General features: G+C 42.6%; 5 protein-coding genes across 5 annotated transcripts; 2 read left to right on the forward strand and 3 right to left on the reverse strand.

The window, feature by feature from the left end:
- Window positions 1-275: 275 nt before the first annotated feature.
- Window positions 276-992, forward strand: TRUGW13939_04801 (uncharacterized protein; the record flags this gene model as incomplete). The annotated part of the gene is made up of 1 exon (XM_035487968.1): window positions 276-992. The coding sequence occupies one exon, from the start codon at window positions 276-278 to the stop codon at window positions 990-992; it is 717 nt and encodes a 238-aa protein (XP_035343861.1).
- Window positions 993-4,516: 3,524 nt separating this feature from the next.
- TRUGW13939_04802 (uncharacterized protein) lies at window positions 4,517-5,573 on the forward strand (the record flags this gene model as incomplete). Its single annotated transcript, XM_035487969.1, has 5 exons — window positions 4,517-4,558; window positions 4,631-4,714; window positions 4,760-4,789; window positions 4,847-4,953; window positions 5,000-5,573. The coding sequence occupies 5 exons, from the start codon at window positions 4,517-4,519 to the stop codon at window positions 5,571-5,573; spliced, it is 837 nt and encodes a 278-aa protein (XP_035343862.1).
- A 787-nt stretch (window positions 5,574-6,360) lies between these two features.
- Window positions 6,361-6,801, reverse strand: TRUGW13939_04803 (uncharacterized protein; the record flags this gene model as incomplete). Its single annotated transcript, XM_035487970.1, has 1 exon — window positions 6,361-6,801. One exon carries the CDS (start codon window positions 6,799-6,801, stop codon window positions 6,361-6,363), a length of 441 nt encoding a protein of 146 aa, XP_035343863.1.
- Window positions 6,802-8,823: 2,022 nt separating this feature from the next.
- On the reverse strand, window positions 8,824-9,801 carry TRUGW13939_04804 (uncharacterized protein; the record flags this gene model as incomplete). The annotated part of the gene is made up of 1 exon (XM_035487971.1): window positions 8,824-9,801. The coding sequence occupies one exon, from the start codon at window positions 9,799-9,801 to the stop codon at window positions 8,824-8,826; it is 978 nt and encodes a 325-aa protein (XP_035343864.1).
- Window positions 9,802-14,834: 5,033 nt separating this feature from the next.
- On the reverse strand, window positions 14,835-16,078 carry TRUGW13939_04805 (uncharacterized protein; the record flags this gene model as incomplete). Its single annotated transcript, XM_035487972.1, has 2 exons — window positions 14,835-15,532; window positions 15,661-16,078. 2 exons carry the CDS (start codon window positions 16,076-16,078, stop codon window positions 14,835-14,837), a joined length of 1,116 nt encoding a protein of 371 aa, XP_035343865.1.
- Between the last annotated feature and the right edge of the window lie 520 nt (window positions 16,079-16,598).

Genomic DNA, 16,598 nt, shown 5'->3' on the forward strand with positions numbered 1-16,598 from the left:
ACTATAGTAAGAGAATATGTGACTAGGTAGGTCGGTTGCGCCGTTGACCCGTGAAACAATATTAGTTGTTGTTTACATTATGAGTATCATAATTAAAATTTTTACGACCGTGGTATTGGCTAATACTACGTCACTTTAATTCCAAGTGGACGGAAAATCCCCTAATAGGTATAAATATTCTAAACTTTTCTCTCCATCTCTCGTAGCTGATTAGTCTTTCTACACACCACAATACGCTCAGTCTTCTTAACAAGTCTCTCTGGATTACAAACAACATGAAATTCTTACCGATTGTTTTGACTGTCCTCGCTTCCCTAATTCCGTCCTGTATGGCACTCTGCGATATCAGCTGGAACATCCCCGATGTCCCTTCCGAAGGATTAACAGACATTACCTTTCCGATTAACATCGCCAATGCCCCTCATACAGCAGGTTACTACTTTGCGCAACAGTTCGGTTTTGTTGGACTCGCAGATGTCGGGTACATTGGTTTGCAGCCGCGACCGGACTCTGACTCTGGTAGCACCATGCACGGTGTCTTTTCTTCTTTTGTCTCTGGCGCCACGTCTACAGATGACAACTGCAGTAACGGCGCAGATGGTGGAGATGGAGTGAGCTGCGCAGTTGATTTTCTCGCGTCTTACTCGGATACCTGGAATCTAGTAGTTACGAGCGATGGAAATACCTGGTCTGGTGCGGCTGTCGATTCTTCTTCAGGGGTGCAGCAGAATATAGGTACATACACCTTGCCAGCCGGTGCAGGTGGTATTCAGAGTTCACAAGTGGGCTTCGTGGAGTACTATCCCTGGAATGGTAATTCTACCTTCACATGTGCGGATCTCCCAAGTACAAAAGGGACTTTCTATCCTCCTACAACACAGAGTTCGTCCAATGGTGCGGTAACAGGGGACATTAGCGGCTCGGTTGACAATTGTCAATCATATATAACCCAGCAATCGATTTCTGGTGGAGTGGACTTCAGTATATCTTAGTTTTATCATGTTATGGTGGTTGATCTTTGGGCAAAAAAAACCCCCCCTTTCTTTTGCAGTGGGAAACCACTGCATTGGACCCTCGGAGAGGTGGTTTCCTCGGCGGCCGGGAATCTTATGGTTCTCGGAGAGGCTCTGGATTTCTTTCATTTACGTATGTTTTAAAAGAAAGGAAGAAGAAGAGATAGCGGAGCGCGGTTCACCTAGTGAATACAATTGAGATTGAGTTTATTATTTGGGATTTTATAGGCACCCTGCTCGTTGCAAGTAAGTGCCGGTTCGACGAACACCCTGCCACTGCTCACACTGGCCCATTCCACGGGCCGGTCATATCTTCCACCACACTATTAAATAATGTATGTAATTATTAGGAATGCTATCGAAATATTAAATTCTAGTTAATGTGTAGCTCTATTGGATAAAGTTATCTTGTAACTCTTAGGCTACGTGTTAAGATGATAGGTAATAGGCTTATATAGTTTCTAAAGTATTAAATGCTCTATTGCTTTTAGAGATTTAATATAATTGATATAATATATATAAGAGTTATTTAATATAAACTTTTTAGGAATTAATATATAAGTTACTATCTACTCTCTAAATTGGCTTGGATAAACCTACTTGATGCAACTACACCTACATATATATATGTAAAGTGCCATGCCCAGGAAATGCCTGATTTAGCTTACCAAGGCCTGTAGATCCCCTATAGATTAAGTTAATATATCACAAAAGAAGCATCACAAAGAAAGTAATTACCCCTTATATTTATAAGGTATAACTTAAATAAAAAGTAATATACTATCACACTAGGCTGGGCCTATGCTGGTGGCTTGCACGCTGCTCCTCATAGTTTGACAAGAGCGTTCTGCACCCCGGCTAGACCGTTGGAGTGGGCGGACGAGCAAATCGCAACTGGGCAGAGACTTGCACAACAACAATATTAATAGTTGGAAGCATACACTGCTTATCTTGACTATCCTTCTTTCGCATTGTGCTGCTTATTACTCAGCGTCAGTCAACTGGTGGCGAAATCTAAACAGATGGCTCCAAGTTAATATTAATCCCCATACGCTACACTCTGCTCCATAGTTACCCTGCTGCATGGCATGTCTTCATATCTCAACGGTAAGGTCTACACTTGAAGATCGTGCGGGTAAAAGAATAACACGCTGCAGGGTCTCCTCCGGACAATATCATTATCACTGCTTATCGATCCTCTCTGAGAGGTCCGAGCCCGCTGGGAGCTACAGCCGAGGCACTGGCCAATTGCTGCAGTCGACGAATCTTGATTTCGCGTTTTGATGTCTGCCACATCGGGAAACTTGCGTGTTATCCCCAGAAACCCAGGAGGAATACCGCGCCCAGGAGTCGAATTGCTAGGTGCTGATTGGCCGGAGAGTTCTTATCTCCGAGTCTGTCTAGATTGGAGGTACATACAAGACGTATACTAACCGGACGATGGTGCAACAAACTCAAATCTTTGGTCTTTGTCTGGAGCAGCCTAATCCGGATGGATAGCATTCTGCTTGGCGATCGTTCCATTGCGCGAGAATTTTAGAACAATGAACAGCCAACAACCAGCCACGGTGAGTTTGGCTTCAGGCGGGCGATCTGCGTGCTGTGCTCTGCGGTCGTCCAGTGGAGGACTAGAGTAGGGATCTGGGTGATCAGCTAGTTAGTTGGTTAAGTAATTCACAGTTGAGGCTTGAGTTTGCCCAGGCCTAGCGCAGTCTAAGCGTTTTGTGCATCTCGGCGGGATTGGATACATCTGCCATCAGTGCATCAACTTTCAAAAGACGGGGAGAAATAATACGCGCAATAAACCGTGTTTGATAATATTCCAGACTGCCCGGTGGAGAGTGGATAACTGGAGAGTCAGTGGAGAGAGTCTGAACGTGAATTGTGGGGCTCCGCCATCAACCCTCGTACCCGCCTTGGCCTCTTGCAGCAGCCATCGCCAGGGTCCAAGGCCGTGCCCTCGTTTAACTGAAAGTGCGCGTTGTCGACTCTGTGATTTTAGGAAACCCGTGACATTCGGCTCGATATTGACCCCGGGTAAAGAAGACCGTATCGCTTTTCTCCACCTCGTCTTCGCTTAGCTATTCATCCTTGAGCTATTTCATGTCACATCATATAATCGAGATTGGCATCACGCAGCAAAGCAGGATAGCGTCAGACGACTTTCGAAAGACCTAGCAGGAAAAGGACAGAGTTGGTCTCGATATTTGATTGCAATGAGACTAGAAAGTATACATGAATAGCTAATTCAAAACGCACTCGGTACAATTACCTGGTACATTAGCCCTGTTAGTGGCAACAGATCCCATTGGCGCGCAGAGATTTCCATGCAATAGCTAATAACTAGTCTTTATGATGATAATGTAAGTCTTTTATCACTGGCGATTGCTATTACTCAATATTTGTTACCGAGCTTGGTATAAGTCTACAGATATTCCAACGCCGCGGAAGCTAACCATTTTTCCCGCGACCCAGATCTACCGGATTATTGCTTCTACTATTTTCTGTGGCTGCGATAGAGTAGTCCTCCTAAAAAAAAGAGTTTGTCGAGACACCGGAAGATGGTTAAGAATCTATATAGCCACCACTATTACATGTGAATCTGTGGCATCAACCGAACATATGTTATTTCGTAGACGTGCGGACTTGACATGATAGTATATCAAATGATGCAAATATTGTATAACTATGCAGTGACTATGTGCTATGTGACTATGTGAGAAGCCTGCTCCCATTGGCCGGCGGATGCGGGTATCATTGATACAAGCAATATGACTTAGTAAAATAGACAACATTGAACGTACACCAGCGACAGCATCACCAGCCAAAAAGACAAGGTGGCTGAGGTGGAAGATGCATCATTGGAGCCTAGAGCTCTAGACATTACATACTGTGGAGGTAAGTGATGGGTAAATCAGACACCAAAGCTTGGCCTAACATGAATACGCAACTTTACATAATCCCTGCATAGCCTGAGATTAAAAAAAAAGTATTAACGAAATCACTTGGGCTAGTTATATTAAGGAGTTGAATATTTGACGCGTTTTTGGGCGGAGGTGGCCGGGTTATTGTCCGATTACGTTATATGTTTTTTGAAATTGATATAATCAATTGTATTTGCTCAGGGCTGCGGGGGGCTAATCCAGCCTGCCAGGACGCGTTGGCTGCAGGCCTAGACGGGAAACAGAAAATGGACAACTTTCTGCGAGATACCCCATACTCTGTACAGTAAATGAAAGAACTTGTACTAGTTTCTAACAACTGGAGCTTACGTGGCTAGTTCACTAGCTTGCATGAGTACCTAAGCAATCCAATAGGAATTCCATGAGTCTGGCTAGGAATGGTGCACTATGCAACTACATAGAAATAGAATTGATTAAATTTAGAACCCGTGCGAGAGAACATATATGGAGCATGAAATATAAATACCCCCTCGAGTCTCATGTCATCACTTTCAAAGGAGAGAAAAATACAATCGATCAAAATCAATCAGTTGTTCGAAAATGCCTTCCTACCTTATCACTGGAGCCTCAAGGGGCATTGGTGTGAGTTTGCATCGTAGATGAGTCCATGGTTATGCTAGTCATCTAAAATATATATGCTGATTGAAGATATAGTGGGAGTTCTTGAGCCAGCTGGCCAGCAACCCCAGCAACACTGTCATTGGCCTTGTTCGGAACAAGTCTGCCACTGAGACTAGGGTAACTCAAGAGTGGCCGGGAAGGTCTAACATCCATATCTTGCAGGGTGATATCAGCGATTACAATTCTCTTGAGGTGAGTCAACATTCCTTCTAACTTACTACCTACCTTATTCATATCTGACTATAGTAGGCTGCAGCTGCTGAAACAGAGAAGATCACCGGAGGTGGTCTCGATAATTTGATAGCCAATGCCGGGGCAGTGGCCCACTGGGATGCATACGATCCAATTGGAATCTTGTATGTCTTGCTTGTATAAAGATAATGAGCAAACTAATAAGAGCAGAGCTCAACAGCCTGAAATCCTCGAAAAAGAACTCATGCACCTCCTCCGAGTTAATGTAGTCGGCAACATCCATCTCTTCAGCGCCTTCACCCCCCTCCTCCGTCGAGGCCAGACGAAGAAAGTAATCGCCATCTCCAGCGGTCAGGCGGCGCTGGACATGATCCCCAAGCTGCAGATAGAGTTGTCGTCACTGTACTCTATTAGTAAAACAGCCCTGAATACCGCCGTGGCCAAGTTTAGTGCACAGTATAATAAAGAAGGGATTCTCTTCATGAGCGTCTGTCCCGGATTAGTGGATACAGGACGTTATGACGACGGTATGCGTGGTATAACCTTGGAAGTTGCTTTTTATATAAATGTTACTAATATCTATAATACTTACAGGAACTCCGGAACAGCGCGAACGCTTAAAAAAATGTTTTATTCCTTTGCAGAGTATGCACCAAATTTCAAAGGCGCCAGCACCACCGAGGCCGCCGTAAAGGATGTTCTTTCTGTTATGGATAAGGCTAGCGTGGACAATGGAGATGGGGGGTCGTTTGTCTCGCATTTTGGGAACCAACAATGGTTGTAGGGGTTTCAATTCTGCAGAGCAACTTATCACAAGATCCGTCTACCTACCAGTGCATGCTGGCGACCATGCTGATTGAATCAGGTGTGGAAGGCTGCTTCTGCTGGATTTACCTACAAATATGCGCAGGCACTTTCCATTTTACATGAATAAATCCTAAATTGTTTCATCCTACTAGCATAGCTTCCCTGATTCATTCCAATATAGCAACTACCTACTTCATCTACGTATAGAAACGAAGAACACCTGACAATAATAAGATCTACATACTCTTTATATGAAAGATATCACACAAACGTCGGCAAAATCGCACAACAGCTGATAACACCAGTAAGTTTATCCGATCAGCCAAATCATCCTGTGTCCAGATAGCCATAATCAGTTTTCTGACGAGATACAGGGACCTCGACGAGGCCTTTTCTTCTGTTTTCGCTATCAAATTCAGAATTGACATTCTCTCGCTATCTTTTCGTGCTTCACAGCCTAATATAAACAAGGGAAATTGTACCTCACAAGCGCCGATTTGGGATATGGTAGCGAATGAATTCTGGATGCGCTGCTCTTTTTCCTCGGCTGGCTCGAGTGGGCTCACCACTGACGACACTCGAGTGAGATATACCAGCATTGCTGACTGAAATAGTTCCATTATTGTATCATCGGAAATGGGAATACTTCGTATTCGGAAAGTGAGAATTTCAAGACACTAGCGTATTCTTCCCTATTATAGGCGGGGACTATCTCTGGTGATTTTGTCGTCTCGCATACCTCTAACAGCAGGGCTAAAATAACGTTACACAGATGAATCCCACGGTTCCAATATAGACTCGTCTGATACTGAATGTAAAAATGAAGGATTCCAGTAGACCATACTAAACCGTGACAGGGTATCGTGGTAGTATACCCAGTCCAGTAGGGTGCTGAACTCACTATGTCGATTCAGCTGGCAGACTCTGATCATGGGTTTTGCGCCTGGCATATGCGTGATCCATTGACCGGATGTGCAAGATGCATGTTTGATTTCGAAGGAGCATAATAGCATCCCCGCAGCGACAAGTTGTGCTGCCTCCATGGAACCGATATCATCGCTCTTCGGGGCGACTACAAGGGCTCTGAGAGTGGCAACTTGAAGGTCTGCGGCCTGAGATTGCAAGCCATCTCGATGCACGGATGACAGGGCGAGAAGAGATTGGAATACCGCGGCGACAGAAGGAGAGTCGTTGGCAAGAGCCATTCGCATAAGCTGGTTTCCCACATCAATTGGGTTGTGGCCGAAGGTTGTCAGACAGCGAGAGGTAGTAGAGTGGACTAGGCATTCAAGTTAGCTGTTTTGTTTCGTTTGGGGCCAGGGAGATATCCAAGTATTGAAACAAGATTCTACAGTATTATATCAAGTCACTCTCTGCAGTACTCAAATGGTTGGCATTAAAAGCAAATGGCGACTTGAACATAACCGGTTGTTTCTCTATCCTATAAGTATGTTTCTGGTGTGTTTTTTCCATAGGTCATAGCTTACGGTATATATTTGAGCCTGCCAGGGTGTAGTGTAACTCTATATCTCTTACGAAAACATTGACCAGATGAGCGCCTATGGTAGAAGATAGTGGTAGTCTGTTGTGTACCGGCACTGGACCCACCATCGCACGCCTCGTATTCTTTGTGCTTGGCCAAGATAGACGGCTTCTATATCCTTGACAGGGTCGATTAGTCTTGGCGCATTGCGTGCAGATGGTTGTCCTTCTATTGCAGCGTATTCGCCGGTCTAGAGGATATTAGCGAAGGAAAGAGGCGATCTGAATAGGGCAACTCTCATATTACGGCATGTCCCGCAGCTTTCACCTATGGTAATTCAATATTTCAATATTTTCGATTGAAGTAATCCAATGCTATTAAGATTAAAGTTTGTGGAGAACCCGTCTAAAACCTAAACCCACCCTTGAAAACCCGCTCCACTTGTCTTGTAGTTAAGTTACCAGTTACCCATCCCATAGACGTTATGTGGGCAGAAAATTCTGCCACTGCTAGACCTAGTTGGTAGCTTTCATGGATCTATTAATAGGTGTAGGCTGCGGCGTATCCTCTCTATTAGATATTAGGTTATATACTATGTAACAGGTTGTACTACCTAAATTTTTTATGTAGTAGTGCTTACTATTCTATTTATTGGCCGTAAGTGTTTGATTCTCTGACACTTCTGTCATGGTTGACGGCTCCTAGAGTCCTACCAGTCAGGCTTGGCACCACATTATGTGCGCAGGTCTATATAAAGCTACTTACTAAACAACTTTTTCTTTAAAAAAATTATTATTACATTAGTATAAGATATTATAATCATAATATATCTATTATTTAGTTATAATAAATAATTTTATAAATTAGTTATTTATTCTTTTTTCTTTTTTTTTTACTTTTTCTTATTGAAGCTATTAAACTTTAAAACATCTTTTTCTATGGGATTTCAATTTTTGAAATTACTCGCGCAAACCTACCTGGATTTAGCCTAGAATTTAATTAATTGTCATAAGAATGCCAAAACGTATCAACCGTTCTTTACCAGAAAGATGTTCGTTGGTAGTATTCTACCAAATAAGTATTAAAACGCATCAACCAGTCTTTACTAAAAAGGTATTTGTTGATAGTGTGGTGGAAGATATGATCGCCCCGTGGAATGGGCCAGCGTAAGCAGCGGTAAGGTGTTTATCAAACCGGCACTTACTTGCGACGGACAGGATGCATATAAAACCTCAGGCAATTGTCACAATTCCAATTCAATTCACTATCTTTTTCTCTTGCTTGCTCGTGTACGTACATAAGGAAACCCTCAGAAACCACCCTTCCGAGGGTCCAATGCAGTGGTTTCCCACTCACTACGAATGCCTTTCTGATAAAGAACGGTTGATACGTTTTGACACTAATATAGATATCTATAGATATTTTTATTAAGAATATAGTATTAAACTAATATCTATTATCTTTAATTTGCGGATATAGTATTGGATCTAATATCTAATAGAGAGGATATGCCGCAGTCTAGTTTAGATATAGGGATAAGTTCATAAGAATAGAACCTGAATATCTCTAGAGCCAGAATCTTAATAAATTATATTAATATATCTAACTTTAGGGAGAGCTGTATCAATCATTTTTAACTTATCAAAAGCATTAATTGATTTAATTGAATGGAGAAATTCGGACAATTTGATTGACTGAATTAACATCTGATAAGCACTGACAGCTAGCACAGATATCCCCCTACTCAAGCGGCCACTAGCTTATTTTTGTAAAAGATATTGCAACGACGATCCCCAGCCACACCTGAAGCGAAGCCCAGGAAGAGGCGTGGCTCTCCATCGGCGGTCGTGTAGACGGCCATGCCCTCGGGTTCCCGAAAGGACAGCGACTGTCCGGCTTTTGTCAGTGTAGGACCCTGGCGGATCTTTCCCGTGTTGACGTCGACGCTGGTAACCTCGGAGTTGACTACATTTCCATTCACTTCGTAGGCCGTGCCTGAGAGCATGTAAAAGTACGATCCGTAGGCGGCAAAACCCTGGAACACGTTGGAACGCCCCTTGAGCGCCGGCTGCTCAAAGTCATATAGGGGATTCTTAAAGTTGTTCGCGGCGGCCTCGGCAACGGGGAAGGCCCCAATGCGCTTGGTATCACCAAAGGAGTAGCGGCAAACAAGGGAGTCATCACTCGGGTCGATGGTGCAGATGGTGTTCCCAGCACCCTCGACAGGCTTGAACTTGGTGAGGCCCTTCGAGCCGCCGTCAATAGTCGCGCCATTAACATACATAAAGCGGGCAATGCGGTCGCCGTAGCCATTGGACTTGACATCGATCTCGGTCCACATGTATGTGTCCGAGCCCACGGCCTCTGCCCCGATTGCAACGCCGTGGCCCGCGCCCTTGACCCACATGTGCCCCAGTATCTTGCCGCTAAAGTCCAGCTGGGTAATGCACAAGTCGCCCTGCTCCACCGGGGTGTTATTGGGACGCTGGGCAACGAAGAGCCGGCGGTTCTTGTTGTCAAAAGTAAAGCTCTGGTAGACCGTGTCTTGGTACAAGTGCACGTGCCTGAAGAGGTCGGTTGATGGCGCCGTGAGGTCGAAGACGGACGACTGGTTCACATTGCGCGGTGACAGGCTCCAGTTCGGAAGTGTGCTGACCTGACAGCTGGATAGGGAATTGAATGTGGCTGCACAAGCAACCAGGATGCGGCCGAGAGGCAACATTTTGGGGGATGTTGATGTAGGGCGAGATGTGAGAAAAGGGGACGAGTTCTTGTGCTGGAGAAAACGAAGGTGAGAGCTAGGAACTTGAGGTCTTTTAATATAGTAGCACTCAAAAGTATACAGCGCTTCGGAAAAGCCTATAGAATCTACCTGCCCCGCAATTACGAGGCGCCGCCTCGTATAAGACTCAACTACCCTGAATTCTCTCTAATACAAATAGAAATTAATAGCCCAATTGAAAATATCCCTCTCCTCCCCTAAACAGCTTTATTCCCAATAAAAAGATTTGTTCAAAATGTCTATCCATAAAATCGCAGCTGCCCTCCTCTCCCTCCACCTAGGCACCGGTATCATCATCTATGTTATGAAACTACCTTCATGACGCTAAGGAACACTACACTACAACCAAAGGGGAAAGGGCTACTTTGGTATTTGTAATATTAGAATCAACTATTAGTAATAAAAGTATAAAAAAAAAAACACGTAGTATAGAATATATAGAATGTTATATTTATTTATTTATTTAATCAAATTTAACGTCTATACCGAGCCCTGGGCTATAACAGACAGCGTTTCGTATGGGTTATGTTATGGCTGTCATAAGAATCGATAACTATGAAGTACCAGGCCCAGGAATGCCTGATTCAGCATTCTTATAATCGATATTATAGTGTTATATTAATAATATGAAAGGTATAAATCTATAAGATTTATTAGATTTATAGAGATGATAATCTTATTAATAATAATAAACTGACTATATATATTAAGGGCTTTATTAAGAGGACTAGAAACAAATAGAAGATAACTCGAGGCTTGTGACATGCCTTTTCCAAAGATGTTGATTTCTATCTAGGGGTGCGGTTCTCTAAAACAACAAGCATGGGAAAGGAATCTAACTACCAGGACCTGCAGGAAGGTTTTACCTTGTGTGCTTAGATAACCAGCTTGACCCCTTATGGCCCCGGGGTGAGGCTATTCCCAGATCTGGCACCGCGGGTTAGGGTTAATGCCCTTCCTGCCTGAGGCCTCTTTCTGCCTGAGGCTCCCACCCGGCCCCGAGGCAGCTCCTACCCTTGGGGATAGCCTCGGCCTCAGCCCCAGCCGTCACACTATAGCCAAGGATCAGCTAATAAATATTGGGTATAGATAGAAACAGTGTATAGAAGAATCCGGCTTCCTAGATATTCAGAAACAAGTGGTTAGAGTCTTAATTAGCTAGTGGACTCAGGATATAAAATTGAAAGAAATAGAGATGCTTGAATATTTTTATATGAGAGAATTAATTGAGTTATATTCTGTTTTTTTTTATTTATATCCTAGGCTGTACTTTGGATAAAACTCATATAATCTTTTTCTTAGTTATGAAAGAGATCAATAATTAGCACTTGTGTATTTATATGATATATTGGTTTTTGTTTGGATATAGAGGTGATGTTTAGGAATAGTAATTTTATTATTTTTAGTTACTCTAAGTTGATTTTTTGTTTGTTTATTTGTTTTTTTTTTATTTTTAGTTTTTTTTTAAAATACTATTTAAGATGATTGTGATGTATTAGGCTCTATTTTGATATACTTATTCACTTATGTATTGTTTTCATTCTGTATAATTATGCTCTATATTGTTAGCTTATTTGCCTGATAGTATTTATCTTACCTAAGCTGATTAGTTACTATGGATTGGAAACTAGTTTGGTGGTTTCTTTGAAAAATAATTTGTCTTAACTTTTTACATAGCTTAGAATATAGTATTGTGAGCTAGTAGTTTACAAATTATGACTAAATATAGGCGCTTGTCTGTTTAATTTCTATCTTTTGTAATATTTATAGTGTGTTTTTATAATAGCTGGTCTTTACTGATTAAAATCTCTTTTCACTACTATAGATGTTTCGAGAAATTATTTTTATGGCTATCTATTTATTAGGTGTTTTTGTATTTTAAATAATAAATATTTATAAGACCACTCTATATTATTCTTTTTCTAATATGCTGAGTGTGTTTAAATGTTGTTCTTTTAAAATTATAGTATAGCAGCTAGGTTAATTTTCTTAGTTTGAATTCTAATTAGTTGACTTAAGAAACAATATGCAGATTCTATATAGAGAATAGTATTCTTAGGTTAGTGGAGGCCACAGAATAAAAAATAAGAGAGAAATTGCTGTGTTTTTAATATATATTGATTAACTAAATATTATCTGAAATTTCTGATCTACTGATTATAGTGAGATTTTAGAGTGATTAATTATTATTTTTTTGATTTGATTGTGGTGTAATAGTTAATTTCTTAATTGTTATATAAGACGTAATTAGCTTTTCCTAGAATATGTTAATTTAAAAGTGAATTTACTTGATTATTTTTATTCTGTTATTTGATCTAGTAGCAGTTTTGTTTAGCTAATAATATTTTAGGAAGTTGACATGATGTTTAATTTTCTTGTCTATCATCAGGATTGAATTCAGCGCCCATTCTTCAATGTTGGTCGAACGTGAGTGTGTATTATCTTCGCCACAATTTATATTACCAGAGGAACATGGGTCATGAGCTCTGAACAAATCAGAAGAAGGTGTCGGTATATTAGCAGAAATGTAGGGAGCAGCTTTTGCATCGTCGCCGATTATTATCAACTGGTTTCAACTCTGACAATCATTATTTTGAAAAGATCTCTGATCACACTCACTAAAATATGGCTCATCCTTCGTAGGTCTGGCATGGCAAACTCGCGATTCAATCCATGCCCCATATGTCAAATAAGGCAATAGCTCGTTAGCAGCGACAGAAATTGAAGTTTCCTTTTTGTTCACTAAGTATACTCAGGTCGATATCCGGATGCTGAACGTTACCTGTTTCCTCAGTTAAATTCACTCGTTCGTTAAATCACATAGACGTAATGGGCGAAGCGTAGCGTATATTGTGGGATTCAAAACTCTCTCGCACTGCGTGATAATGACGCTGATGGCGTCTAGTATATTTCTACCAAATAACTAAACATTCTGATCTTGCCATAATATGTGTTTACACGCCTGTGCAATTATCCTTGATCCGGCCCACACCATAAGCCATGCCCCATATGATGTACGTCTGTTTCTTTCTAGAGTGGTTTTAGAGCAAGCAACCTTGGATCGGAATACGAAACATAACTACTAGCATTGCAGTCATTTGATCCTGAGAGGTTCTAATCTCCTGGTAACCGTAGCTGTATCTTCTTTCCACTGCTGCTTATCTGCATATATGTACAACTGGGGAGTTCGTGGGTTTGCCCTGGGAGAGAGAAGTTTGGGAAGGGGGCGTTAGGTTGAATCTCCGACCTCGTAAAAGACTGGTCTTTTCAGTGCCGGAAGTCATCCTCGAGTTCCGAATCAACGTGGCCAGCGTAGAGTTCAAAACTCCAGGTCCATTATGGTTGCCCTTGAGGGAAATTCGCCTGAAGTCGGAACATTTCGTTTCTGACACTAAACGTGAGGAAATTATAGTGGAACCTGTGAGTAGGCTGTACTACACTAACAAGACAGCAATGAAGTATATATATATATATATATACATATATACGGCAAGCAGTTAAGGCAAAGAAGTGTAGAATTAGACTAGAAAATTCCCTTTGCAATATCTTCCTCAAACCGTTATGAGTTAGCCATCACCCCATAGTATTCTTCGTATTCGGCCATCTTCAGTGATAAGAGGTAGCAGATATTCCATACTTGCACACGGAATCGGCCCAGGGTCTCCCTGGTATCTTAAACGGTTTTCTAGTCAATGAGGGCAGCGGCTACCTTCCCTTAATTGCTCCGAAATAGCGGGTTCAGTATTGTTTTTGACCGTTGCCCACTGAAGACAATTCTCACAGCGGCTGTAAACCCTACAATATAGTCCATACCCACACATCTCCCAACGCAAACAACGGAGGAAGTGATAAAGTTTCTTAATCTGTATCACCTGTCCAGCTTGATATATGTCTTCCCAGACACCGCAAGCGGGGCGGATTCGACGATTATTTCGAACGTGTTGTTTCCCCCTTTTACCCGTTACTTTGTTTGTTGGCAAACTCACCCTTAGAACATCCTCGTACCTATTATTGTTAGCATTCGATTACGGTGCAACCATAAGTTCCCGATCGTGTGATACAACATTCTCCACGTCCCTGTAACACACAACTATCATAACTTTTGCTCCGCTGTTGTAGGCCTTTCAACCTCAAGCGCATTCTCTGTAGCCCGTCAATGTCGGTACAATCAGCAAAGATGATCCTTAGGACGGGGCAGCTTGGAAAATTCCATGCGGTCCCGCCCACGGTACTCCAATATAATACTAGACGAGTGTTTATTGCTAAACAGAAGCAGAAGAGGGCTAGGAAAGCCTGACAAATCAAAGATACAGAGCAGCCATTAGAGCTATCAGTAGGGTGAAGCTGTCGTGAGCAGGAGGAAGAGACTCTGGCAGGCGCGACTTGATTTCTGGATGCAAGTGTGATCACCTGTTTTTATGGGTGTACGCTGCATAGCTGTCTGACAGTAGATTCTCCCACTAGACCAAAATATGAATCCGTACTCAGACTAGTGGGTAAGGTTTATAACTCTCACCCGTAGTATGAACTTAGGCTTACGGTAGAAACCAGGGGCAATAGTAGATTGGCAGCAAACTTACGCTAACAGTATAAGCTTAGGACAACAGTATGAACCGGGGAATATCAACGCTCAAAATCAAGCTTGTGTCTTGGCAACGGGGCAGAAAAACACTAATCATATGTTTGTTCTGAAATGACCTCTCGACTACTGAGCAATGGGGGAAATTCACATTATTAGAGGCGAAAGTCGCACCTTTCCAGCTTTAGACGGTCTCGCTATGTTCAAAGGTTGGCATATTCAAAATTGCTGACTCTGACAATTATGCTAACAGCTAACCATAGGCAGAATGAACTTTTGATCTTTCTGACCCTAAGCCACAAAAGTCTGAAGTCTTGGAACTGGGTCTCTGATCCTTGCACGCACCGCCTCCATATATACAGCTACTTTCTGAAAGCCATGCTGTTACTCTAGCTTAAGAATTAAACTGTATAACCGGTTTTCCAATCTTGTGAGTAGAAAACCTTTCATATGCGCGGGGCACCTCATCAAGACTATACAAAACCTCGTCAATAATAAAACTTGGCTTTGCCTTACCACTCTCAATCAACTTCTGTAGCATAGGTTGTAATTTTTGTATCTCAGCCACGCCGCCTCGAATTGATAGACCCTTGAACCAAAGAAGTCCTATAAGCACGGGAAATTTTCCTTGTTTATCTGTAGCTAGAGGCGTTCCTGCTGTTGAGCCTGGAGATGGAGGGTATACACCATAAAGGCCAATCCCCCCTGTCGCCTCCGTAACCTTGATACAATCATTCAAGACTAGGTTCTCTTCCGGCTCGAGCTTGCTATTCACACACTCAAACCCAACGCAGTCAATGGTGCGACGCACACCCCGCGGCTCGCGTTTTAGAATTTGTTCAACAGGGTCGTTCTTGGTGAAATCAATAGGGATAGCGCCTATCGAGGCTGCTTTCTCTAGTCGAGAAGGAACATAGTCAACCGAGTAGACCGTGGTTGCCCCACGTAGTATAGCCGAGTAGGCAGATAGCAGACCTAGTGGACCAGCGCCAAAGACTGCGACCGTATCTCCCGCTTCGAACCCTGCGCAGTCAAGTGCGTGCCAGGCTGATGGGAAAATGTCGCTGAGGATGATATAGTCGAGGTCATGCTCTGTTGTTGGAGGAAGCTTGAGACAAGATGAGTCCGCAAATGGAACACGAATGTACTCCGCTTAGGAATTTTGTAAGCATAGAGCCTGCTTGTGTGAATTTAAGCAGATAGAGCCGAAGGATACATACCTTGAGCACCGCCTAGGTTTGGCCCAAAGTCTTCTCCAAACCCCGGAAAATCAACGAGAGTAGGCGGATTGAATGTGAGGCAATAGGTAAGGCAACCACGGTGGCAATTTTCACAGTATCCACAGTAAATCGCTCCGGGAGCCAGCACCCGATCTCCGACTTTGAGGGATTTTACACCCTCTCCTACCTGCACAATCGTGCCGAGTCCTTCGTGACCCATGATCCACGGGGGAGTTTTGCTGCCGAAGAGGCCGTGATACATGTGTAAGTCTGTTCCACAGATTGCGGCTGTTGTGATACGAATAACAATGTCGTTTGCATCCATAATATGAGGAATAGGCTGGTTCTTCAAGGCCATCTGGAAGGGCGTGCCTTCCCAAACGATAGCCTTCATAGATTTATCTTGAGCTTGTGACATTTTGCGAAGTCAAGATTCTGTAACTAATCGCACAGGAGGTGATTGAATATCTAGGACCATATTAGTTCATGGATTTCTACAGAGTCCTTATATGTGCACAGGATAGACTATGCCTAGTTAAGAATAGTAATTCTGTCCGCAAACAGCAAATTTTCGCTAGACGGATAACATCATTTTCTTTAAAAAGATTCATTGACATATTACCCTGGATAAGGTAGTGATGTATAGATGACAGATCCATCATAACCACAGGTTCTAGATTATAGTTGCGGGTTTCCGGCTTCACAACGGTGACAGACCGTTGCATTTCAGTGAAGTCATTGTCTTCTTCCTATATCTTTACTCTTGTTTGACCTGGTCTCTGCACTTTTTACTTCAATTTAAGCTACATAAGTTGGATCAGCCTTTGTAACGCACGTATGTATACTTCAAAGTTTGAGATAGTTCTCTTATGCTTTCTATGCGACAACCCGGCATATTCGAAAGAGGCGCCACTCAAGAAGGAAACCAGTGTAAGAGC

The sequence above is a fragment of the Talaromyces rugulosus genome, chromosome II, assembly GCF_013368755.1.
Source record: "Talaromyces rugulosus chromosome II, complete sequence".
Lineage (NCBI taxonomy): Eukaryota > Fungi > Ascomycota > Eurotiomycetes > Eurotiales > Trichocomaceae > Talaromyces > Talaromyces rugulosus.